General features: G+C 38.6%; 1 protein-coding gene across 1 annotated transcript in view; it reads right to left on the bottom strand.

Annotated features, from left to right (window-relative positions):
* The window catches only part of ROBO1 (roundabout guidance receptor 1), a gene marked incomplete at its 3' end in the record, with an annotated part of 602,172 nt that overhangs the window by 209,434 nt on the left and 366,851 nt on the right, over window positions 1-25,887 (bottom strand). The window contains exon 4 of the mRNA XM_082220668.1: window positions 21,203-21,529. Within this exon, the coding sequence (XP_082076794.1) occupies window positions 21,203-21,529 (327 nt within the window). The remainder of the gene's footprint in view (window positions 1-21,202; window positions 21,530-25,887) is intronic.

Below are 25,887 nucleotides of genomic sequence, written 5' to 3'. Positions count from 1 at the left end.
CCACCTTCCAATCGGGAAGACCAAGAGGCTCAGTGCCACCTGCTAAAACACATAATGGCCTTGATTGTTTGGATTGTTGGGAGACTCTCTCAAAGCAGGGATTTCAATCAGAGGATCTTAGGGTTCCTTTCAACCCTGATTCCGTATATATTGCACAAAATACATGAAACAGCTTTTCTACAAAGGGTGTGATAAGTGTTGTGTGTAAGATGGAATGTAGAAGACTATTCAACTGAACATTAAAATGTGAAACCAAAAATTCAGTGTAACATAGATGGTTCTTCTCTTATTAGCAGGGCTTACATTTGCTTTAACAACAACAACAACAAAAAGAATAAAATCAAGTATGAAGTTTCCATCCTGATAATTTTTAGTTTTCATGAAGAAGGATGTGCATCACCTACTTCCAGAGAAGGTCAGTACAATCAAAATAAATTAAAAATCACCATGGAATTTTGCTAGCATTAACTTCAACACTATGCTGATTGCCTTCAATGCACTTTTAAACTTTAAGGAATTAAAGTGTGATCCTGCAAACCTGGAAACCAGATTGATGATAACCGTACTTATTCATAATTCAACATGTTTGGGGGGTTATATAAACTTTAATTTTCTAATCAATGTAAGGTCTCCTACTTCCTGAAATACTGCAATCAGCTCCCAGAGAGAAAGCAGATTTTTCAAATGTACTTCATCCATTAAATGTTGCTGCCAGCAATATTCCTTTATTAATTTGCTGTATTTATGTCCTACCTTTTTCTTCAAGGAGCTCAAAGTGACATACATGGTTTCCCCCCTCCTCATTTAATCTTCACAACCACCCTGTAAGGTAGGGTAGACTGAGAGGCAGTGGCTGGCTCAAGGTCACCCAGTAAGTACTCATGGCTGAGTAAGGATTTGAAACCTGGCCTTCCACTATGCCACACTGGCTCAATTATATAAATTGTTCGCAAAAAAAATGAAATCCAGATTGTGTATCCATAGGAATGATGTACATCATACTTATTCTAAACAGCTGTCTGAAATTATTTTGCAAGATTAAAATACTGATTTGCTTTTTCTATATGTCACTCAGTGATTTTTCGAGATTCTGATAAAATGAGCATGAAATTGGGTTAGCATCTTCTTTAAATGTTCAGTATTCTTAGTAAAGCTAATATATATATAAGCCTAGCCCCACATTATATTGGTTTATAAATAACAAGCACTTTCTCTATAGTGGTTGAAGATTTCATGCCAATGCCACAGGTAGTGTAAACATTTGAAATACTCTAGATCTTTGTGCCACATAACAGTTAGATGGTTTTTGTAAAAGTGGCGAATACTAATTCCGATAAACCATAATCCAATAATTCATGTTATGTATCTTTAATCTTTTTTAAGCAGTCAGTTTCTGTGCCATATCCAAATCTGCTTTGAAGATCCTGCTTCAAAAGCAAATTACAAAACAGAGTTGATATTACAAAAAATAAAAGTTATACGTGGCTGCTCAGCAAGATCTCTTAATTAGTGTTTCAGAGTACGATTTAGAGTACGATTTAGAGATACTTATCAGCACAATCCCATTGAGAATATGTTTGCACGTTAACGTTTTCTGAATTTGAACTCATAGCTATGCCTAACAAATACAATTACTGTACATACCTAAGGTGCTACCTTGAAAGAAGATTAGGGATATTATGAATCTCTTCTATTTCAGGATAAAATAAATACATTTGCAGCTATCATTAAGTGTCTTTGTTATCAACCTATTGCCATTCTATTCTGAGCTCATTTCAAAGTACTAATGCTTAGGTTTAATGTTCTAAGCAATTTAGAGCTCTGTTATCTAAAAGGACCATCTCCTCCCACACATATCTACCCAAGTGCTTTGATCATCACCACAGCCTTACCTCCAAATGTTCCTGTAATTCCTTCCCAGCCTTCCCTTACTGCAGCGTTGATAGGGCAGAGAGGAGCTGCACTGAAAATGGTTCACTGGAAGATGGGTCTAACTAAGCCTTCTTCCCACTAGCTTAAGGTTACCAGATGTCCCCGTTTCCCGGGGACAGTCCCTGGATTTACAAATTAGTGCCCTGACAAAATCCATCTATTTAGTAGGAAGTTGAAAAGTGTCCCCAGATTCATTAAAAAAATCTGTTTTGCTTGATTAGGGCATTTATGCTCCAATCTACTATATATTTATCTAGACACTTAGACTATGGTTTCATTGCTAGCCAAATTTGTAACACACACATACACTTTTGCTTTGTTAACCATCTAGTCCAAGGATCACTCTTTGGGTCAGTGAGTGCACATCTGAGAAATGCCATGTGGCCTACATATAGAGAGTTATTGAGAGATCAAGCAGGGATATGGAAATTAAAGACCATTTCAGAGTTGGCTGCATTACACACAATTATATGAAATGTATAAAGAAGATAACAAAAAAGGGTTTAGTTATACAGCTTATAGATTCTAAAAAGAAGTTATAGAAGAAGAGGTGAAGCTGCTCAAGAAGGCATATAGCATTCTTCTAGAATGGGAAACAAAAGATGAGGAGGTCAAATCAATCATGATCAAATGGGCACAGGATATTGGACACAATATACCGTATTTTTCGTCCTATAGGGCACATCGGCCCATAGGGCGCACCTCGCTTTTGGGGGGAAATGAATTAAAAAAAATTATTCCCTCCCCAGCCGCGGCTGCAGCCCCAAGCCTTGCGCACACCTGCCCGAAGCACAGGGCGCCCTCCGGAGCTTTGGGCTGCAGGCTGCCGCCCCAAGCCTCGCATGCCCGGCGAGAGGTCTTAACTTCATTTACTACAGTGGTGCCCCGCAAGACGAATGCCTCACAAGATGGAAAACCCGCTAGGCGAAAGGGTTTTCCATTTTTCAATGCGCTTCACAGGACGAATTTCCCTATGGGCTTGCTTCGCAAGACGAAAATGTCTTGCGAGTCTTGAGATTTTTTTCGCTTCCTCCCCCCCTTTTTCTAAGCCGCTAAGCCTTTAATAGCCTTTTAGCAGCTAAGCCGCTAAGCCTTTAATAGCCGCTAAACCGCTAATAGCGCTAAGCCGCTAATAGGGTTGCTTCACAAGACGAAAAAACCGCTAGACGAAGATACTCGCAGAACGGAGTAATTTCGTCTTGCGAGGCACCACTGTAATTCTAGAGAATTTGAAACTTTGAACACTATTTTATGGCAGTTTTAGCCTGTTCAAAGCACTGCCCTAATATGGGATTTGGATTTAAAATAAAAATAATGGACCACTCATAGATTCCTTTACTTTATATTGGTGTAGCTCTCCCTTACCTCAAAGGATTAATACAGGTAACAACAAGTTAAAAAGGTAAAGCCCTTATGAACTAGCTTGCTATACTATCTTGGACGCCAAAAGCAGACATTTTAAAAACAAGCCTTAATCTGCACCTGTATCTACAAAGTGTCAGAAAGTCACTCAGGACTCTGCTTGTTTAAACAAAATACCCTAAAATATTAATATTCCTTTCCCTATGAAAATAGGTCAGACCTAAGCGTAAAATTAATCATGAGAAAACAATGCATGACTTCATTTTCAACTAATTGCTGTGGTTTTGCAAATTGACCAAAAGCATTTCTGTACTTCTGTGAACAAAGGACGAGTTGTTCGCATTGCTTTTACAACTTCCCTATCCAAAAAGTTTCCAAATTAAATCATGTGGTTGCTTCAGACGTATTTCACCATTATTGCTTTCAGTTATTGAAACTCAAAGGAACTTTTGATCTGACAGATCTCATTAAACAATAGGTGAAATAGTGAAATGCACAAAGGCAGTATTAAGTAATACCTTTTTTGTTGTTCACTTATTTCTCACAACTCTGGCTCCTACATGGAGTCTCTAGACCAGAATTTTCCTGCATGTTGACAAGTTGTTCAGTTCTGTTTAAAACCTTTATTAACAAATCTGAATAAACATGAAATATATCAGGTCCTTTTCTGAAGTGCATTAAACCGATCCAGTCTGATCACAACCCATAACAAAGTGTTTAACCTGCATACATCTTGTATGTTATTACTCAGGGAATATTGTGAGTAGTTATTTATTTATTTAAAGCATTTTTATTCTGTTCTTCAGCCAAAACATAGTTCCTAGACCAGCTTACCAATGTCAGTATTAAGACAATCCCTGCCCTCAGAATTAGAATCTAAAAAAACATAGTAAAAAGAAAAATGAGATGAGGATGGGAAAAAATTGACATATAGCGCAATCAGATATCAATGCCAATTTTTCATTTGTAAAATAAGAAAATAAAAAGACAACAAAAACATTGGGGATGTTAGCTGGTGGGCAATTAGTAGTTCAAAAAGGCTTTGATAATAGAATTATCATACTGAGCATTTTTCTAGAAAAAGAGGTGCAGGAACCCACCATGAACACTTCCCTTATTCTGTTTTAATGGCAATGGTGCCCACATGAGAGGTGCTGGAACTGAGTTCCTGCTGGAAAAAAAATCCTGTACGAAGGCTGATGACTAAACATAATGTATTTAAATTGATAGTTCTATTAATATGGGATAGGTGAAATTCTTACATATGTAAAACTTATTTGATGCAGAATTGTAAACAAAAAATGTTGGTAAAGACAACAGAAGGCTCAAGCCAAAGTCAAATGAAATGAAATGGTAGAAGTAAATACATTCACTTCTACCAGTAGTGAATGTCATCAAAACTACAGTGGCAGAGAAAATCACACACTGAAAATAACTCTAGTAGGAAGTTAAAATTAGTATGTATCTTCAAAGTTTGTAAAAACTATGAAATTTTTCAGTCCACACCTTAGAAAGTATATGTTGTATTTTTACTTCCAAGAAATGCCAGTGAGAAACCCATACCAAGCAGGAAGTCAACCCAAGACTTGATTGTAACTTATGAATTACTTAAATTTAAGACTCTCCATGCCTCCACCCATAACTATGGCTCCTATCCAGTAGAAGTTCCACCAACTCCAATGAACTTTAATGTGAATACACTAATTATAGTTTTTCTTCTCTTTTTTACTCGTATATTCTCCACTCTTACTTTGCCTTTTTCTTTCACTCTTTCTTGTATGCATGCATACGTCTCCTGTAAGCCCATAATAAAACTGTAGTGTCAACTAATCTTAAAGTCATATAACCTGTTTCCCATTGGTCAAAATTCTACACTTACTATTTACTTTTGACCCACATTCAGTATGGTCAGTATAAGTTCAGAATAAAGTATTCTGATTTCATGAAAGTCTTAAATTACATCTAGAACATATATCTAGAACTATATATTTTTACTAGAGGTCAGTTTAGACCACTTTAATGTATTCAGGTGCCCTCTGGGCACAAAGGGAAACTAAAAATGGAAATAAATGAATTGAACAATTTTGCTTATGGAAGCTCTTAGGCCAACAGAGTCCATAAAGATAGAATTGCAAGGAAAGTGTAGACATAACACAAATCCAGAAACTCTTAATTAAAACTCATCTTAAAATGGACAAAAACCATGAATATAACTTCAAATTTATCCATCTGCCTAAACGCCAAATTCCTGATGAAATAAGAATGCATTTGCTTGCTTTCAAAACCCAACATGCAATAGACAAAGTAGAGAGTTTCATGTATCATGTGCACTGATCTGATAGTCTCAAGCTATTGTAAACGTACATGCTTCTCCATTCACATGGTGGCTTTAACAGGAAGAAAGACTAGCTAATGCCATCAGCACCAATGGCTTGTGACATCTCAACTATTGACAGTTTTCCCTTTCCAATATTTTTTGCTTTAGTATTTTTAATTAATTTCACCTTGAGTAAATTGACAAAAGGGCAGTACATAAATGTAAAATAAAAACTGCAATCTCCCAATAGGTTTCTGTTATAGCACTTTATCTGCAGCCTCTGTGCAGCTTCCTAGTATGTTCTTGCCACGGCAGTATTATGCAAACATTGGATTTCTGCCTGCTTACAGCTGTCAAAGAACCCTCCTTTTCTCCAATGCCAACCCTACACCAAAGACTAGGCTGCAAAGACTACAGTGGTACCTCTGGATGCGAACGGGATACGTTCCAGAGCCCCGTTCCCATCCTGAGCAGAATGCAACTCACGTCTGCACATGCCGCGATTTGCAACTTCTGCGCATGCGTGTGACGTCATTTTGAGCGTCTGCGAATGCGCAAGCGGCAAAACCTGGAAGTAACCCATTCTGTTATTTCTGGGTCGCTGCGCAACACAACCTGAAAATGCTCAACCTGAAGCGTCTTTAACCCGAGGTATGACTGTACTCAGTTACCTAGTGGTAACCCCCATTAAACAACCTCTTACTTCTGAGCAGACATGAATAGCATTGTACTGTAATTTTACTATACAGTACAGTGAATTCTTAATGAGAACCTGGTCATTGGCTCCTGCATAGCAGGCAACATGCATAAGCCTCTTTCCAAAATTTTATCATTTTGCATTTGCCATTAACATCTACCCACACATACTGTGCAGTAGTATTTTCAGAAAATAACTTCTAATCTCAATGAGCCCACAACAGGAAAGATTTCTAGGAAACAAGGAAGGGCAAACTAAATAAGCTTCAAGGACTCGAAAATGAGACAAAAGCAGGAACAAGGGAAGCAGGAAGAGGAAGCAGAAGATCCTTAGGACTCCAAGGATTTCTCTTGCCTGGTGTCCAAATAACTCACTCATTAATCACAGCTCAAACTTCACTCACAGTTATGGACACTGAAAAGAATGACAAGCCAGGTTGGCTTATCCCACAAAAATCAATTAGAAGGGAAGGCCTTGAATATCTTTCTTCATAACTTACTTTCTAGGAGGGCTACAGTGACCTTCTTCTTCTTCTTCTTCTTCTTCTTCTTCTTCTTCTTCTTCTTCTTCTTCAATAAAGTTCAAAGTAACCCTGAAATCATTACCTAAAAAGGTTCTGCAACAGTCTAGAAGAATTCAACCAATCTATGCACATTTGGAAAATAATACTGATTATAAAGGGCCAGCATCAGTTTCACCAGATCTTCTTTTTTTATATAGAGTTATTAGCCTGGTAGATCAGGGAGATAATGTGATCACTGCATATATTGATTTCTACAAGGCTTTCAACAAGACCCCCACAACATTATTGCAGGCAAACTGTTAGATGGGTTTGTAGCTACCTACTAAAGGGTAGTCAAAAATGGCTCCTCATCAACGTAGGGGGAAGTGACATGGGTTCAGACCTGGGTCAATAATTGTTCAACATCTTTATAAATGGATCAAGTCCAAAGGAGGGCAACAAAGATTAAAGATTCCTGAGGGCATCTGGAAAAAAGTCCTGACTCTCAGCTCAGAATGGTGGCTTCTCTTTCATTTGAGGTTTTAAGCAGATGTTATATGACTGCCTATCAGGAATGCTATACTAGTGAATTTTCAGCCTCAACAGGTATTACAACTAAATAAAAATTCAAGCTTCCAACTCTTGAGCATTTGTGTGAGAGGGGTGGGGGTGGGAGAAGATAAAGTTAGCTTGCGCAGAATAAAGCAGTAATGCACTATGCTCAGCTGAATAAACAAATTGTCCTGGGTGGATATTATAGAACAGTATATACAAAGCAAGCTATCTTTAAGGCGATTCCATATCAAAACCAAGACAGATACTATTGTAAAACCCAATTTGACTAAAAAAGCTGGAGCCAAACAAGTTCTCTTCCGATAAATAGTCTGTATTGAGTCTCCTACTAGTGACAGATGAAGTCTAAAAGCAGTCTGGTATTCAGAGAATCAGTTTAATTACTGCCATCCTGATTTTATGAAATGTTCAGCTCATAGCCCCAGTGGAACTGAAAGACAAAATGAATCCTGTTTCCTTGGTTTTAAGTCAGAATGGATAAGAGATGGAAGTATATAACACAACCCATACTTAATAGTGATTGTGGCAAGACACTGTTTATGTGAATAATTTTAAAAACAAAACGAACTTAGAGTCTTGCTCATCATAGGCAGGGTTTAAGATCCACATTAAATTAATTGTAACACTGCTATTTGAAGACACTGAATGCAAACTGAGAATGCTGGAATAACGGGGTGATTTAGCATCTGGAAATGTTTTTAAAAGAAAATATCCACACACTAACATATATCTGAACAAAAAAGTTGTGCCTGAATACCAGCACTTAGTGCTCCCTTATTCCACCACCTTTTCTTTTGTCATGTTTTTGGGAGGGCACGGCACTGAGATTTCTTATCTATTTTATAAAGTGTATGTTTTTATTGTATCATTGGTTACTGGACTATAAAGCTTTTTTTAAAAAAAATCCTCATGAAGATATTTTATACTTCTGCATTACAAAATTATGTCAGTAAAATCTTGTATTTCATCCTTGGCATCCCTAGGAGTAGGTGAAACACAAAGAAGCTCAGTTTCCTCGAGTACCACATGGGTTTAATCTTTGATTAATTGAACAAAAACTAAAAAAAACCCAACCCAGACGTTATTTCTTTTAATCACAGGAAAGATAACTCTTCTGTGGCTTTACTGGTAAGAGAGCCAGCAGATGTCTGTCTGGTCTGGAGGGAATTTCCCTTTCTCAAGAGAAAACAGCTTAAATAGAAGAGGAACAACCATATGCTGACTATGCACTGCTTAACAGATGACGTAGACATGCATCCACTACAATGGTGAAAGGAGACTTTTAAATTAAATTTCATTTAACATGCAATGTGATCAGCTGAAAGCAATTTACATGCTGGATCCAAGTTAGGTCAGATGATTGTCATCTGAATTATCTGGACACAAAAACAGAAAGCTAGCTTACTGAGCAACGTGATTGTTATAAAGATGATGAAATCAAAATGAGTGACCCTCAGTGTTCAAGGTCTTTTAGGGTTTATATTTTCTTGAGGGAAATGCCTGTATAAAGCTCTAAAACCGTATTTTTTATCACCTATGTGACAAGACCCTAAATTATCCTTTGCAATGCCAGCACAAATTCAGAAGAAGAAAAAATGTTCAAGACAAATAAAAGAAAAGCCCTCAAGCACAATCTTAAATTAAAGAACCTAAAAAGAGCTCTACCTACTCCAGCCTCCCCTTTGCCATAGTGACCAGATGCCTCTGGGAAGATCACATGCAGGACATTAAGAGAGTAATCCATTCCCACTGTGGTTCTGTAGTAACTGACATCCATCAAATTGTCTCTGAACCTGGGGGTAGTATATAGATGTTATGACTAGCAGTCATTCACAATCTCACCTTTCATGAATATCTAATCCCATTTTCAAGTCATCTAGTCAATGCATCTTGTTTTAAACAATTCCATAGTTTGTACACTGTGAATACCTAGAGAGCCCCTGGCTGGGGAAGACTTCATAGAATTATAGAATCATAGGATCATAGAGTTGGAAGGGACCCCAACAGTCATCTAGTCCAACCCCCTGCAATGCAGGAATCACAGCTAAAGCATCCATGAGAGATGGCCATCCAACCTCTGTTTAAAAACCTCCAAGGAAGGAGAGTCCACTACTCTTGTGAATGTTTGTTCCACTGCTGAACAGCTCTTACTGTCAGAAAGTTTTCCCGAATCTTTAGTCGGAATCAACCTGAAGCCATTGGTTAGAGTCCTACCCTCCAGAGCAGGAGAAAACAAGCATGCTCCCTCCTCCATGTGACAGCACTTAAGATATTTGAAGATGGCTATCATATCTCCTCTCAGTCTCCTATTTTCCAGGCTAAACATACCCAGCTCCTTCAAGCTCTCCTCATAAGGCTTAGTTTCTAATCATCTTGGTTACCCTCCTCTGCACACATTCCAGCTTGTCAACATCCTTCTTAAATTGTGGTGCCCAGAATTGGACACAGTATTCTAGGTGTGGTCTGACTAAGGCAGAATAGTGGTACGATTACTTCCTTTGATCTGGACACTATACTTCTGTTGATGCAACCTAAAATAGCATTAGCTTTTTTTGCTGCTGCATCACACTGTTGACTCATGTTAAGCTTGTGGTCCACCAAGACCCCTAGATCTTTTCACATGTACTGCTAGTAAGCTGGATGTCCTCCCATGCTATATTTGTGCATCTCGTTCTTCCTGCCTAAGTGCAGATCCTTACATTTGTCCCTACTGAAATTAATTTTGTTAGCTTGCGCCCAGTTCTCCAATCTGTTGTGGTCATTTTAAATTCTCATTCTGTCTTCTGTGTCATTAGCTACCCTCCCAGTTTGGTGTCATTTGCAAATTGGATGAGCATCCCCTCAATTCTTTCATCCAAGTCATTTATAAAGACATTGAACAACAATGAGCCTAGGACAGAAGTCTCAAAGAACCAAAATGGTTAATGAAAAGGGACTTATCTTTGCAGAGGTGATATTGACTTTTTTCCAGAAAGACATGTACTTCTGTAGGTTGGATGATTTTACTGAGGTGTTTCTGGTAGATGTGCTTGGCAATCCTGGCAATGTTTTGGCCACTTTGTAAAATGAAGAGATGACCAAAGCAATTAACTTAGTAGCTCCTAAGTGCCATCTCCCACACTGTAAAGCTTGCTTGGCTCTTTGGTTTAGAAATCTCAAACCAATAAAACAGTCAAAATAAAAAAAAATCCTTCCAGTAGCACCTTAAAGACCAACTAAGTTAGTTCTTGGTATGAGCTTTCGTGTGCATGCACACTTCTTCAGATATACTGAAACAGAAGTTGCCAGATCCTTCTATATAGAGAGAAGGTGGGGAGGGGTAACTGCAATTCAGTTGCAACTCATTACCAAACTTAAAACCACGGAGAGACCTGGTTTGAACAAAGACATTGGATTCTTATCTCATTATACATGACTTAGCCATTTTTCACCTTCTCACCCCTTGCCTTTTCCTGTAAGACCTACTACAGTCATTAAGAGTCGTCAACAGGCTTATTTCAGCTATCTGCCAATCTCCCATTCCCACCACCCTTCTGAGTAATACCCCTCCCCACCTTCTCTCTATATAGAAGGATCTGGCAACTTCTGTTTCAGTGTATCTGAAGAAGTGTGCATGCACACGAAAGCTCATACCAAGAACTAACTTAGTTGGTCTTTAAGGTGCTACTGGAAGGAATTTTTTTTATTTTGACTATGGCAGACCAACACGGCTACCTATCTGTAACTGGAACAATAAAACAGGTTAGGAGATAATTAGAGTGACAAATGATGTGTCATTCAGACACAGATAAGAGCTCAGTATCAAGCCTGTAGATGGGATGAAGGTGAAGCAGTAATACTTTTTCTCCATCATTATATATCTGGAAATACATCAGTTGGCTCAGAACCTACTTCAGCTTGAGCCATGTGGAGTTGAGGGAACCATTGGAGGCCAGATATTTACTAATCACCTTAAAGACAAAATCACTCACATTGGACTAGATGCCACATTTTTAAATGGGTAGATCCAGAAAAGTGACCAGTGTTTCATCTAAGCTAGTATTGCATGATTAGTCTCTATTGTTGGCACAACAGGAGGTAAACAAGGAACTGGGGGGGGGGGGAGTCTGACCTATCTGTTGTAAGCACCTTTGCTCTCTGCAACTTATAATTTCTAGTAATGAGGGACTGTCTGCCTGGGTTCAGGATATTATAAATGGCTTTTTGGCAGATGGGTGGTCCTGACTACTTCAAGGACATGTTTGAAAAGGCCACATCTGAATATAACTTCATTGGGCATTCTTTGGATTATAGTAACTACTGCCTAGTTACAAATGTCTCTTTCTTGGGCAAGGTTTTGCAGTGAGAATTTGCCAGTCAACTAGGCAGTGAACATAAAATAGGACATGATAGACAATTATCCTTTTTCGGGGGGCGTGGGGGCATGACACATGCATTAGAGCAGGGATGTCCAACAGGTCGATTGTGATCTACTGGTAGATCCCCGTGATATTTCGGTAGATCGTGGTCAATCTCTGGCTCCCTTTCCTCTGCGTCCGTAAATCTGACTCCTGCCCCGCCCCCTCATCCCACCCTCCATTGCTGTTTGAACTCAGGAAGGGAAGATGGAGTTCCCTCTGTGTGGCTGTTTTAATCCATAGCGATGTTTTTGTGAGTGACTTAACCCCTTGCCTTCCTCCCCCTCCCTCCCCCAAAAGCCTGCACCTTAACCCCAAAAAAACAGTGCTTTTGTCCTCCCAAAAAAGCTCAACAACTGAACCCTTAAAAAAACGGGGGTAGATCACTGCCAGATTTTTATTCTGAAAGTAGATCGCAGTCTCTTGGGAGTTGGCCACCCCTGCACTAGAGACACATGGAGAAGGGTAATATGTATATATGTTTATCTACTAATTCTAGAAGCCGGGGGGGGGGCAGATGAGATAACTTGAGTACTTAGTTTTACTTAAGGCAGCTATGACTAGTCCAGTGTTTCCCAACCGGTGTTCCGCGGCACACTAGTGTGCCGCGAGACGTTGCCTGGTGTGCCGTGGGAGGGAGGCGGGCGAGTCGGGCGGCGAGAGGCGGGGCGGCGGCGGCGAGGAGAGGCCGCCCAGCGCGGGGCTCTCGGCGTCTGCCTGCCTGGCTGCCTGCGTGGCGCTGACGTCACGGGGCTGTAACGTGCCCCACATAGGCACACGCGGGGCGGCGAGCGAGCGAGCTCCCACATCCCATCGCCGCTCGCTTTGGCCGGCCTACTGGGCTGTCGCAGGCGGAAGGCCTGCGCATGCGCGAGGTTTTCGTGCCTTCGGGATTGCCTTCACGCCTTCCTCCTCCTGGGTCCTTGAAGCGGCAGCGCGAGACCGGCGTTGAGCCTGGTAGGTATTGCGCTTGCCAAGGCAGTCATTTGGGAAATGAAAACTTGGAAAGCAAGCAACCAGTTCAATCTGAAGTGCGTGTATGCTTAATATCCTGTATCTGAAACCTGTTCTGCCCCTCCCCCACACTTGGTGCCATTTTCATCTACACATGCAGCAGAGTAAGTTGACCCAGAATAGTACCAATTCAGATGGCAGATGGGAGAATGACAGTGCTGAATGCTTTCCCATGTAGAACAGTCCCTGCAAATAAAAACCTAGCATATTTGGAAGAGGGATGCTAGCCTAACCATTACCTTCTATGCTGTTACTATTTTTTATTTTATTTTTTACATAAGTAAAAAGTGACCTTTCCCCATCTGGCATGGTGGTGTGCCTCGAGATTTTTTTCATGAAACAAGTGTGCCTTTGCCCAAAAAAGGTTGGGAAACACTGGACTAGTCAATCTACTGAGCTTTTGTTATGAGCTGAATGGAATGGAGCTGGCAAGTCTTCAATCACCTAATGACTTAGAGTAGAATTCAAGCAATTCAATTCACAATACTGTTTATGATGAGTTGATGAGTTGTCTATACACATACTTTTGCATATCTTAACTGGAAGCCAACCTTGGTGCCTCTTTAAGCATTGGATCAAAGCTGAAAAAATTCCTGGCTTGTTTTCTACAGGGAGGAAGAAATGTCTAAGAAAACAGTACAGGCAATAACACTGTGTCAGGTCAAGGTGTAATAGAAGCCCTAGCATGTTCAGTAAGATTAATAGGACAACTTGGGGGGGGGGAGCATATTTTGCAAAACGAGTTAGAAGAGCACACCATACACCAAGTTTCTGATTCTCATAAAATCATGGTTATGCCAAAGAAATCAGATAATGTTGGTGACCCTCACACAGTTAGTGTTATTGAACAAGTAGTTCATTATTTAAATCTGCCATATATAGCAGAGGGTCAGGGGAAATAAGAAAAAGCTGCCTCTTTTTTAAACAGTATCAGTGTAGCTGATGTAGTATCAATCAATGGATAGTTGCAAAGAATGTGAAACCTGGTAAGAAACTATCCTCATCTCTCTCCCCAAATTCTCATGGGAAAGATAGACAGACATTATCTTAATAATTAAACCTGCCTCCCATCATCTCCTAAGTGATCTTTTTTTATCTGGGGTCTCAGTCATAATTAGTTGATCGCAGTTAACTGTTTGGCAAACCCTGATAGCTTATCAATTAGCATGGTATAAGCCTTCAGATTAGAATCTGCATGAGGAAGAGCACATTTCCACAATCAACAGAGTTCAAGACAGTCACACTAGCTGCACTGGAAACATATTCTGCTTCTGGCAGAACACCAACATTAGCACTTCAGAACAATACCAGTAAGAGGCTTGTTGGCACACGATTGTGCAAAGTTATTCACCAGCATCTGGTTATTATTAACACTCTGGTTCTGGTCTAGCCTCCTGGGCAGAATCAGGAACTGTTGAATCTGTCTTTGTCTTTAGCTCTACTTTAAATATCTACAGATAAGTTCTATATCCCCCAAGACAAGACTTGTTTCAAGGATTACATTCTAAATTTTAAAATACTCTTAAACCTAGCACCTAACTGAGCCTGTAATACAGCTAGAAAAGTACAAAAAAAAATACTAACAAAAAATCCTATGCAACAGAACACAAAGCAAATCAGTGCAGCTGGACTAGATTATGTGCTCCACTTACTCATGCCAGGAGGAAAAGGAACTTGGTTGCTTTCCGTCTCTGGCGGCTTTGGGTAAAGTACTCAAAATATATGATACCCCCATTTATCTGGCATTTTCTTCCTTTTTTTACACAGCTGCAAGAATTTCAGCTATTTTGATGTAATAAACTCCAGACTAAGGTAAATAGCTTGGCTAGTGCCTCATCTCCTAAGTGTTAGTAGCAATATGAACCCTTTTGCATTCTGGACCAAACAATTAAAAAGAAAGAAAAAAGATTATGCTGTTTCATATACTGCCCCAAATTTCTGCTCAAACATTGGTGAGTGACTCAGAACCTTACTACACTTCAATCTTCCTACACAAATCCTTCCTAAACACAACAATATATGACAAATACTGAATAAGCTTTATGCAAAATGAAATAAATAAATAAACAGAAAGAAGAAACTTAAAATTTCTATTTTGGTTATGTGTGGAGCTGGCCATATGTAGTGTGTTCATGTACACATGGCACAGTTAATGGTTTTCTATACTCGGGGAAAGAGGTATCTATGGAAGGCAGTAGTGTCTATGAAAGGCTGGAATGTAAGAATTGTCACTGCAGAATTATAGGTCCTTCCTAGCTTTGGTTTTATTTTTGTGTCCTTTTGACTCTTATCCAGTCCAATGCCAGCCTTGTTCCTTTCAAGGGCTCAGTGAGGAGGTGAACAACATTACACCCTCCATGAAAAATGCTGCTTTGGAATGGGAAAGAAAATTAGGAGGATTTTCTCTAGGTCCAAGGTATTTGTAACAAGTGTTCCAGTAAGCTAGACTTACAGTATCCTCTTCCAGGATAGTCCCCATTTAATTCCTCATGTTTTCACACACATCCTCAGTATGTTCAATCTTCATTGACTTGCTTCTCGTGGGATGCGGTGTCTAAGGATTTGTTATACTTCTGCAAACACTGGAGTTCGATCACACCTGTGGGTACCTCCCTTTTGTGTGTATGAATAGTGTGGGTCTGGCTACATAAAGACACACAGAGACAGAAGGTGTTTGCTTCTAGTTTATAGGATTTCTTTTTGCCCTGTTTTCTGCTCATCCCAGAAAACCATCCCAGAATTAAGCAGAAAACTTGAAAGCCTAGACCAAATCTGTTAAATGACACTCAGTGATAATCTGTTGTGCTGCTGGCTAAAGTAGCAAATGACATTACTTGAAATCTCCAACATTTCTATGAATAGAAAAAGCTAATATAACCATATGCTTTTTTGAAATACTGTATATACTACCTTGCAAAACAGCAAGCTTATACAAAAAAATGTTATCTTATTGCACAGGAAGTAAGATTTTAAATGTCATCTCATTTTTAAAAGCCTTAAACAGGCATCTAGTAACTCAAGATAACAACTGCTCTTATAGCTGTAATACAGTAATACTCAGTTTACAGCAAAGAGAAAATAGGAAAGTTTTTTTTTAAAGTGCTTATGAACAGCTGTTCAGTTAAACCTTTTAATGCCTCAACCGCCTTTTAAATGCTACTGCTTCTAGGTACAGCTTCAGAAAACATATTTTCCCCATGCCTGAGGTTTGCTTCAAAAAGAAAAGTAAAAAACCTGCTTCGAAATCTACTCTAACAGATTAGTGTTGTAATAAAAATTACCTTCACCTTAACCCAATTTTATTCTGTGTTGTCCCCATCTGTTGAAAAAGTGCTGCATGCATTCTCAAAACATAAAGTAAGTACTGCCAGATATGATCACCAATTTGAGGAAGGAAGGCTTGTTACAGAAGCCACTTTTTCTCTATCCTGGTGACAGATGATTTAGTGCTGAATTTATTTATTTCATACAACTTATAGTCTGGGAGATAGTAAACAAACAAACAAAAAACCTCAAAGTGCTTTACAAAATGAATAAAACAGTAAAATTATCAGTAAAAAGGGTTAAAAACAACTATTTAAAACATTCAAAAATAATTAAAATGAACAATAAAAACAGATTAAAACACATATCACCATTCTATATATCTGAATGCCAAGCTAACAGCAGCTACCATTTGAGTAGTATGGAGATCTTTGTGCACAGTGCCAAATATGCACCCTGAAGCTAGTTTTGCAGGTCATGGCCAGAGGATGCAAGTCACATTCAACTATAGTGAATGAATGATCATCTGCTGTTTTTATGAACCAGAGTGGCACCATATAGTCTCTTATCAATGTCCTATTAATCTTGGTACTTTCTGAGCAAAGAGCTTTTAAAACTCAGCTCTCCTCAAGACATTATGTTAAGGATAGTGATTCCATTTCAAAATATTAGGATTATGTGATTCCATTGGGTAAGAAGTTACACAACAACAATAAATTTTACTAGGAAAACAGACTAAACATGACTGATGTGGGGGAAAGTCTTTAGGAGGTAATCATAAATTTCAACACTAAAATACTATTTATTGGAACTGTTTATTTCAGGGGTGACCAATCTGTGATCCTTCCATCAGGCTCAGTCATCTTGGCCAAGTGTCAAAAATGATGGGAAGTGCAGACCAGCAACATCTCTACTGTCCTATATCCTTCTGGTATACCTTATATGAATCATACTTTTCTTGGAAAGCCTGGAACAAATTTACATTCTGTTTAACCAAATTTATTAAAACAGTTGTCTCATAGAATCATAGAGTTGGCAGAGACCACAAGGGCCATCGAGTCCAACCCCCTGCCAAGCAGGAAACACCATCAGAGCACTCCTGACATATGGTTGTCAAGCCTCTGCTTAAAGACCTTCAAAGAAGGAGACTCCACCACACTCCTTGGCAGCAAATTCCACTGTCGAACAGCTCTTACTGTCAGGAAGTTCTTCCTAATGTTTAGGTCTGCTATGAACCAATCCATACTGTTCTAAGCAAGGCTGCCTAGGGTTAGCTACAATGAGTATTTTGTTTTGTTTTAAAATATATATATATAAAGTTTACTAATTTAACTTTTCCAACAAACATCTCTAGCAAATGTTAGTCACAATACATCACTCTTTTAATACTAACAGTTTTAGGTGTATATGGAAAGAAAACCCTTTAAGAAATCTCAAAAGGCTGGCGTGTTAGCACCCAAACAACATTTGCTTTTCCTTACTTCGAATACAAAAAATGCAGTATGCTTTAAGTGTTTATGTCACTGCTAGATTCTTGTCTGGACTTAGAGAAGTAAGCAATGCTTCATCTCCCTGTGAAAACTGATCTCTATAGAGGAAAAATTGCCCTGCATAGTTTTGACAAGAACATGCCCTTTACCACATTACATAGGACCTTTAACTACCAGAGAACATGTCCCTGCAGATGGTAATCTGAACCTGGTTATATTCCACAAAAAACAAATAACACTGAATTAATTTAAGTACATTTCAAATAATCAAAAAGCTGGGTTCAGAAACTCAAGAAAAGAGCTGAGCAGATTTCAGTAGTAATATGGCAGCTCTTAAGAGTGGGTTCTGCTTCCATACTATCGTTGTCTTTGCTAGCAGAAAATGTTTTAGGAGTTGGCTGCATGCCCCATCAACTTCCATCAACTTAAAGCCACATCTGGCTGTGAGTCTGACAGGTAACCTAAGAAAAGTTTACTAAAAACAAATGTGTACAACAAAATAGAAGGAACAGCAGCTAAAATTCCTTGCAGGAATACAGAATAGTGTTTATTGAGCATCAAAGAATTACAGCTTCTATGTTCTGCTTATGATTTTGTTCAGTTTTCCAAAACCATATATTACATATAATGTTAGAGGTCACATTTTATTTTCATTACTCTACTTTAGTATAGTCAATGTTTTTAGCTTAAGCTGCTTTCAGTATCCAAAATTTTCTAACCACTGTATCAGACACCAACAATACTTCTATTTTTCTACCATTTCAATATTTATTTTTCTATATAGCTTTCCACAATGTGATTTATGATCAGTAAAATACATAAAAAGATGCAACAATAAAATCCCATTTCATTCAAGAATTAAATTAAATTGTATACATATGGCCCAATTCTTCTAACCCAATATCAAGCATCATATTTCAATCTCCAAAGACCATTCTACAAAAGGTGTATCTTTAAAGCTAGTTTTAAAAAGGTTAGGATCTCTTTTTTACCAGGATTTCACTGAAACTATTTAGTCAGGTGGAAAATAAGCCTGACAATGTTGTAAACAAACAAACAAACAAACAAACAAACAGCAAAATGTAACTTCCTAATTAACAGTTCACTCAATACTCACTCATATAGCTCAGAATAAGTAGCTGCAAATAAAAATACTGTCATAGAAATACATACAGTATAGGAAATAATTCCAGGGAAAGGGAATTGTAAAATGACAGAAGCAAAAGGAAAGCAGGCATCACCAATTCTACTTGCCAGTACAACAGGTCTCAGCATGGGTAGAAGTACAGTACTCTTAATAACCTCCAAATAACTCTGTTTACATTGGATATTGAGGAAGACAAACAAGAGCTTTGCTCTCTTCTCCTAACTGCATTATAACAAGAAACTCCTTTCAGCCTTCTGTCCTTGATTTGGAGAAGATAATAAATGGGGGGGGACACGGACAACTTCCTGCATTTATCACAATTTCCAAATGACTGGTTAAGTTATGAGACAACAAAGTCAACCCTACCCATCACATTTTTTGACAAGCACACAGGACTTTGGGAACGCAGTATTGTGAGCAGGTTTCAATAAGATTAAAAGACAGTGGTTGAGATTTATGATGTTTCATATCTAAATCTCTTTGGGTTGTCTTCCAAGAAATGTCTGCATGCTGGAACGGAGACAAACATTTCATTTCACTTTTACAGCAGTTTGAATAAGCTTAGAAACAGAAATTGAGGAAAACCCTTTACGAACTCTGTATTCCTGTAACATAACTGAAGTCCCTCCCTGTCTTCCATCCTTCCTTCTGTGCATGCCAGGAGACTTGAGGTTGTGGGAATAAACAAGGTGACCCATGGCAAGTAAACATCACAGATTTGAGCAGGAGAGCCTCATGGCTGGAAGCAGTTGTATGTAGGTGGGGAGAGAGACATTGCAAAGGAAAGAAGAGGGAACTCCAATCCAGCTGTAGGATCAGGGGGATACTATGGCAGACCAGAAAACAGGCACTGATATAGAGACTTAAAGACGGGAAAGGGAAGCAAACAGGGGTATGAACAGACAAACGACAAGGAGCCTAAATAACGGCAGCAGAGTGCCTTTCTTTCATCGTAACTGGAAAAGTGCAACTTGTTCCTGTCAAAGCTCCTAAAAACTACAGCTTACAAGGCGATTGAATATCTCCTATGCCAATAAACCACAACACTTCTCTCTTGAAAAACTGATTAATGTCCCCTCTCTCTCTTGCAGATATCCACTTCTCTTTTATGCTAAGTTCCATTCCTTCTTTTCCCTTTACTTGGCCTCTCTCTCTCTCTCTCTCTCTCTCTCTCTCTCTCTCTTTCTTTGTGTGTGTGTGTGTGTGTGTGTGTGTGTTTGAGAGAGAAGGGGGGGGATGCCTCTGATGCATCATCACTATTCTTCCACTGGAATGACATAGTGCTAATGTTTTTAATACATATCTAATTCTTACCATTAAGCCTCTTGTTGTATTTCTGATCAAGAGGGCTCATTTTGAGGGTAATAAGTGCACTTAAAAACTGAGAAGTGGAATGGCAGTAATAATACTTTAGCACTGATTTAGTCCTTAATCAAATCTGATGCCATTTAATAGAGAACAAGTATATTCACATATTAGACATTTTAGATACTGAACTAAACAAACAACAAAACTAAACAAACAACAAAATTCCCAGGGTATAAAGAAACCAGCATACAACCACATCTACCATATACCAAAACTGATAATTTTACAATATGACCCTAAAATCTACCACAAAATACACAATCAGTACCGCACATGCATTTTAAAAATCTTTGTGTACCAATTCATATAGCTTTGCAGACAAGGGGGGGGGGGATCAAACATTTTCTCAGGCACTTCCTGTACAAGGTTTGAAGTACATTTAAACAGAATCATTCTAACTAACTTACACTGAAAAGCTGGGGACATGCCCAACTTTAGCATTGTTTATCCTGCATGAAGGCAATGGGGAAGTTTTTATTTCTGCTAATGTTTCAGAAAGACATTTCTGCTTAATATTCTTTACCAATTGCACAACTCCCAGCATATTTCATGTCTGCTGATCAATAGTGCATACTTGTGTGGAGAACATGCTAGAGTGAATGTAAGTAAACTCTAGGCCTCTAGTACACTTGGCAAGTTCTGTTAAATACTGTAACAGAGTGTCAACGTGAGCACACTAAAATGAATGACAAAACATGTGGCTGCAACACCCCTCAGTAGATGCAAGAGTGTGCAAGGATAACCTCACAGCATTTTGTAACTAATTGAAACCATTTTTTACTCATTAAAACACTTAAGAAATGTGTCGGTACATTTTTTTTCTCCCCTTTGCTTAGCTCAGAATTGCTCAGTGCCATATGTACTGCTGAATACAATTAGCTTATTGACCATATAGTCAAAACAAAAGCAGATATTCTAATTTACTTAGTCATATTCATAATCTGCTTGTGTGAATATAAACATTATATACAAGTGTTAGTAGAATGCTAATGTTCTGCACTCAAACCTAACTAAATATCTTATTTGTATATATTGAGCTCAGACATGAAAAGCTAATGACCTCTCTGTATTTAAAATTCCTCTCAAGCAGCTGCTTCTAAGGTGGCTAACAGTGATGGATAAAGAGGAGAAATACTTACTTGCTACTTCCAGCGATGCATTGTGGCTCACAGCTTCACCAAGGTAATTCCTTGCTACACAGACATAGACTCCTTCATCAGGCCTGCTTTTGCGGCCATGAACTATTCGTAAGAAAAATAAAGATCCACTTGGCAGCAACATCCGATGAGAACGAGGATCATCTTTGTCTGTTTCAACCCTTTCTCCTCCTTTATACCATTCAATAGTTGGTGTTGGCCTGCCTTCAGCCTTACAGTTCAAAGTTGCTGGTTCTCCTTTAGAAACAATTAGATCCGAAGGATGTTCAACAATGCGAGGTGGGGAATCCTCTTGGCGAAGACGGGAACCTAAGGAGGGTAAATGTAAATAAAAAATTAAATGTCTACTTCTTGTTAAGATGCAATGGAAATGCTGTGGCTTAGATTTAAAATGGCACACTTGGAAATCAACAAGTACTTCCTGGTTATTCTTATAGTTAGCTTGATGTCATCTAGTTGGTTAAGATTTTATTACATTTATGGGCAATTATATGTTCTTCCAAGTTAGCATTTACAATATATTTATTGCTAATTAACATGCTTGCCACTATGACCTGAGTTTTTAAAGCAGTTCACAGTAAACATTTAAAAGCAGTACAATACTTTAAGAATTAATTGGTTGCTTGTAGTATTACTGTACTGTTAACATAAGATCAATACAATCATGAAATCGATGAAGTCAGTGAAAGTGAAGAAGCAATATATAAATACACATCTCCAAAAATTCAGCACATTTTGATCGAAGTATCTTTTAAAGAGTACTATCTTCAGCTGCCTCCTAAAGGAAATATAACCATGGATGATTTTAACTTCCAGAACAAAACTGGGGCATTATCACAAACTGGCTTCTGATTTTGTGACCCCACTGTTCCATACTTAGTCTGGCAGTCGTTTGACACCTTCCAGAAAGATGGATTGCATGAAGAGACTGCAAATGCTAGGTTCAAATATATAAAATGCAGATTTTCTTCATGCATAAAGTGGGGCGGGGTGAGAGACAAAACACAAGGAACTGCCTGTGAATAGATTTCCACCTAAGTGCTGTAATAAAGTCACTCTTATCTGAAACATTCCATAAAATTCCTTAAATTGTAGTGTGCTGTATTTTTCATGAAGAGAAGAGTGGCACATAGAACACATTAACCACAAATTTGATGACAGCCGCCAGAGGGGATGTAACAGCTTTGACATCTGAGTAATCTTTTTCCACAGCTATACTTTTAATTTCTATCCTTATAGTCAAGTTATTTAAGTTCCAATTTGTGTTTTATTTAGTAGAAGCAACTTTATGTATCAACATAAATCTTACAAAGGGCACAAATCCTGTAATTTTCTTGTCAGAAATCTGTCCCAGAAGGGTTAGTTGGTAAACACAGAAACACAATACTTATTAGTTACATACTTTATCTACAAAGAACCCACATTTCTCCTTCTAAAAGCTGATAATCACTGCAATAGAGGAAACTAACAAACTTGCACAACCTGCTTTAGTATAAATTTCACATCTCAGACTGAAAGATATAGCATGCCAAATATTCAGCGCCTTTGGTTAAAAGAGCAATTACTGTGTACATAATACTGATCGACTTCACACAATTCATTTGCAAACTAATACCAAGATTCTGACAAAATTTTATTTCCTCAGTTGGTTTTTAAATACAAAGGGGTTGTATAGAGAGCAGGTGCAACAGACTGGCTGGAAGAATGACATGCGAGCCAGAACATCTTTGGTTCAGGTGAGCCCAGATATGAACAGACCACATAGTGCACTAGGTGTGAAAATACTGGAGTGCACTAGGAAATAAGCAAATACTCGGAAGCACATCTTGTTTTTAAAAACTAACACTATCACTTTTTAGATTCAAACAAAGGCAAGAGCTGCAATTATATTATTCATGGCAATTGGTGGTATCAAAACAAATCATACCACAATTTAAATCAATGGGCTTAATTCCACGTTTCCAAATCATTTCATCTACAAGTGCTTTGCGTGTCGAGGTCCCCAATACACCCCAAAGGAAAACACAATTGACACTTAATTTTTGGCATAATTTTGGCCACAAATACAGTGGTGCCCCGCAAGACGAAATTAATTCGTTCCGCAATTTTTGTCGTCTAGCGAATTTTTCGTCTTGCGAAGCACGAAATCCCATAGGAATGCATTGAAAATCAATTAATGCGTTCCTATGGTCAAAAAAAGTCAAAACAAAGCCAAATTTGGTACAACAACAGTTTATTAACTGCTCTTTAAAGTCACACATACTGTAAAGAGCAGTTCAAAAATTTAAGGGAAAATAAATTAACTTTATAAACAAAACATGTCTTTGTTTTTAGTCAAAGAAAAAAAGTCGCAAGACGTTTTCGTCTTGCGAAGCAAGCCCATAGGGGAAATTCGTCTTGCGAGGCAAATCACGAACGGAAAAAACTTTCGTCTAGCGAGTTTTTTGTATTGCGAGGCATTCGTCTTGCGGAGCAACACTGTACAGCAATGTGAGTGGTTGCTTAGGCATTGGTAGCACTAACTGCCCCCGCACGGGGACAGCTCTGACATTCGCACCCCCCGCGAAGTCAGGAAGGGTAAGTCACCTGGGGAGAGAGACGGGACTGGGAACCATGCCTCACCTCTCCCCAGCATGCTCCCAGGGGCTTGCGTGGCCCTAGCCCCTTGCTAGGGGGTTTCGGACAAAAGCATGGGGGAGCCCCTGGGTTCCTTTAACGGTAAAACCCTTCAGCAGCAGCAGCAGCATTTTGGAGGGGCAGGCACAGCCGAATCCATACTCCTCCACCAGCAGCAGCATTTTGGGGGGCAGGCACAGCCGAATCCATACCCCTCCAGCAACCAATTCCAGACCAATGCCTAACCGCCAACCTTACAAGTTGTGACGATTTGCTATGTGGTAGGCGAAAACCAAGTGGCACACACTAATCAACCAAATGGCAAAATTCCTACCGGGTCCCTTCCCCAAAGCAGACGACCCCATGACAAGCAATAGCAAGGTCAAGCAAACAGCCTAACATTAGGGAAGGGAGGGCGGGTGATCCGAAGCACGCAGCGAAAGAGAACGTCCATTGCTGCATGCCTTGTATTTAACAAATAGGGCTGTCAATCACTAATTGGCAACATCTAAATTTCCCCAGTAACAGCCCGCCCCTGCTTACGAGTTGGCCAAACCATCTGCCCAGAAACAGCAAGGTGTCTTGGAATGCCCAACCGCAACACGTGCTCTCCGTGATGGAGAACACGCTTTCTGACAGAAATAACCACTGTACAGTAAAAAAACATTCACATCTTCTTATATGACTGGGAAGCTGCCTAACAGATGTACATAAGTAGAATAAACTCTCAAGTAGTATGGGATGCCCTAAATGGTTTTTTTTTAATGCACTTGCAAGTGATAGTTGCAACCAAAGCTCTGCCTCTTTTCAGTGTAACTGGTATACACTCACTTTCTTGATAAATTATGCAGCTTCTCCTTACATGCATACAGACATGCATTTGTTTAAGAAAGATTTTTTAAATAAATCTGTAACTGTAATCTCATTCTGTTTTCCTGGAAAGGTAAGTGAAATGTCAGAACTGTCTATATGTTCTTAAAGTTATTTATTAACAGGATATGAAACCCAGTTCAGGAAACACCAGGGATACAGAAGGTCAGCTGCTTTCGAGGTTTACACAATGTATAATGCCCAATTGAAAGTCTTGTTAACCACTTATGGCCACATGAATCTACTGTGAATATTTAATATTTTAAGAATTGTTAACATCAGACATTCCTAACACCACCTCACAGCCAGCTTTTAACAACAATAAGAATGGGCTGCATAGTGTAAGATGGGCGCTTACTAGTTTAACCTGGTTGTTTAACCCAAAACAATTAGGGTCCTCCCAAAAAACAAATTAGAATAAGCAATTAATATACATTATATTAAAAGGAAGAATAATGGGTAGTATCTTTCCTGTCCATCTTTCCTGTCCATCTTAAAGTTAAAATTCAGATCTTGAACTTCTAAAACAAACTGTTCATAATTCTGTCTATATATCGAAGAAAAATTCCCCAAACTAGTATTTGGAAGAGGGAAAAGTTAGCTTTATGATTTGTCAAGTCTACAAATAAAATGTCTGTTGAAAGTGTAGAAAACTCTGGGTAAATTATGCAAGAAGTAATTGTGCTTGCACAAACAAGATTTGTTTAGGGATGTATAATAAAGTTAAAGTATTGAACCAAAAAGAAAACAACAACATGTTTTTATACCTATAATCACCTGCTATAACCAATAAATTAAACAGAAAGGAGTAGCCCAATGTGAAAGGTCCATTATCTGTATAGAAATCTGACTATTAGATGTTGCTATACATTATAGTAGTTAGCAACCATATATAATCTTAGGCAAAAAGCAAAGGTATCATCTAGAACACATACAGCATGCAATTTTTTTCCAGGGAGTGATTGTATCATTTTAGTGTTGTTGAGAGCTGTAGGGAAAGTATTTTTTTTTAAGTATGCACATTTATTTCCTACATTTATATCTTCAGGGTAGTATAAGGGAGGATTACCCCCATTTTATCTACACAACAATCCTGTGAGAATATGGAGAAATCTGAAGTTAGTTCAGGCACAGGGATCTGTCCTACATTAAGTCATATAATAATAATAATAATATAATAA

This window comes from Podarcis vaucheri (genome assembly GCF_965113315.1).
Source record: "Podarcis vaucheri genome assembly, chromosome: 4".
In the NCBI taxonomy this organism is placed as follows: Eukaryota; Metazoa; Chordata; class Lepidosauria; order Squamata; family Lacertidae; genus Podarcis; species Podarcis vaucheri.
The sequence above is the reverse complement of the archived record's forward strand: the minus strand, read 5'-3'. Positions and strand labels throughout refer to the sequence as shown.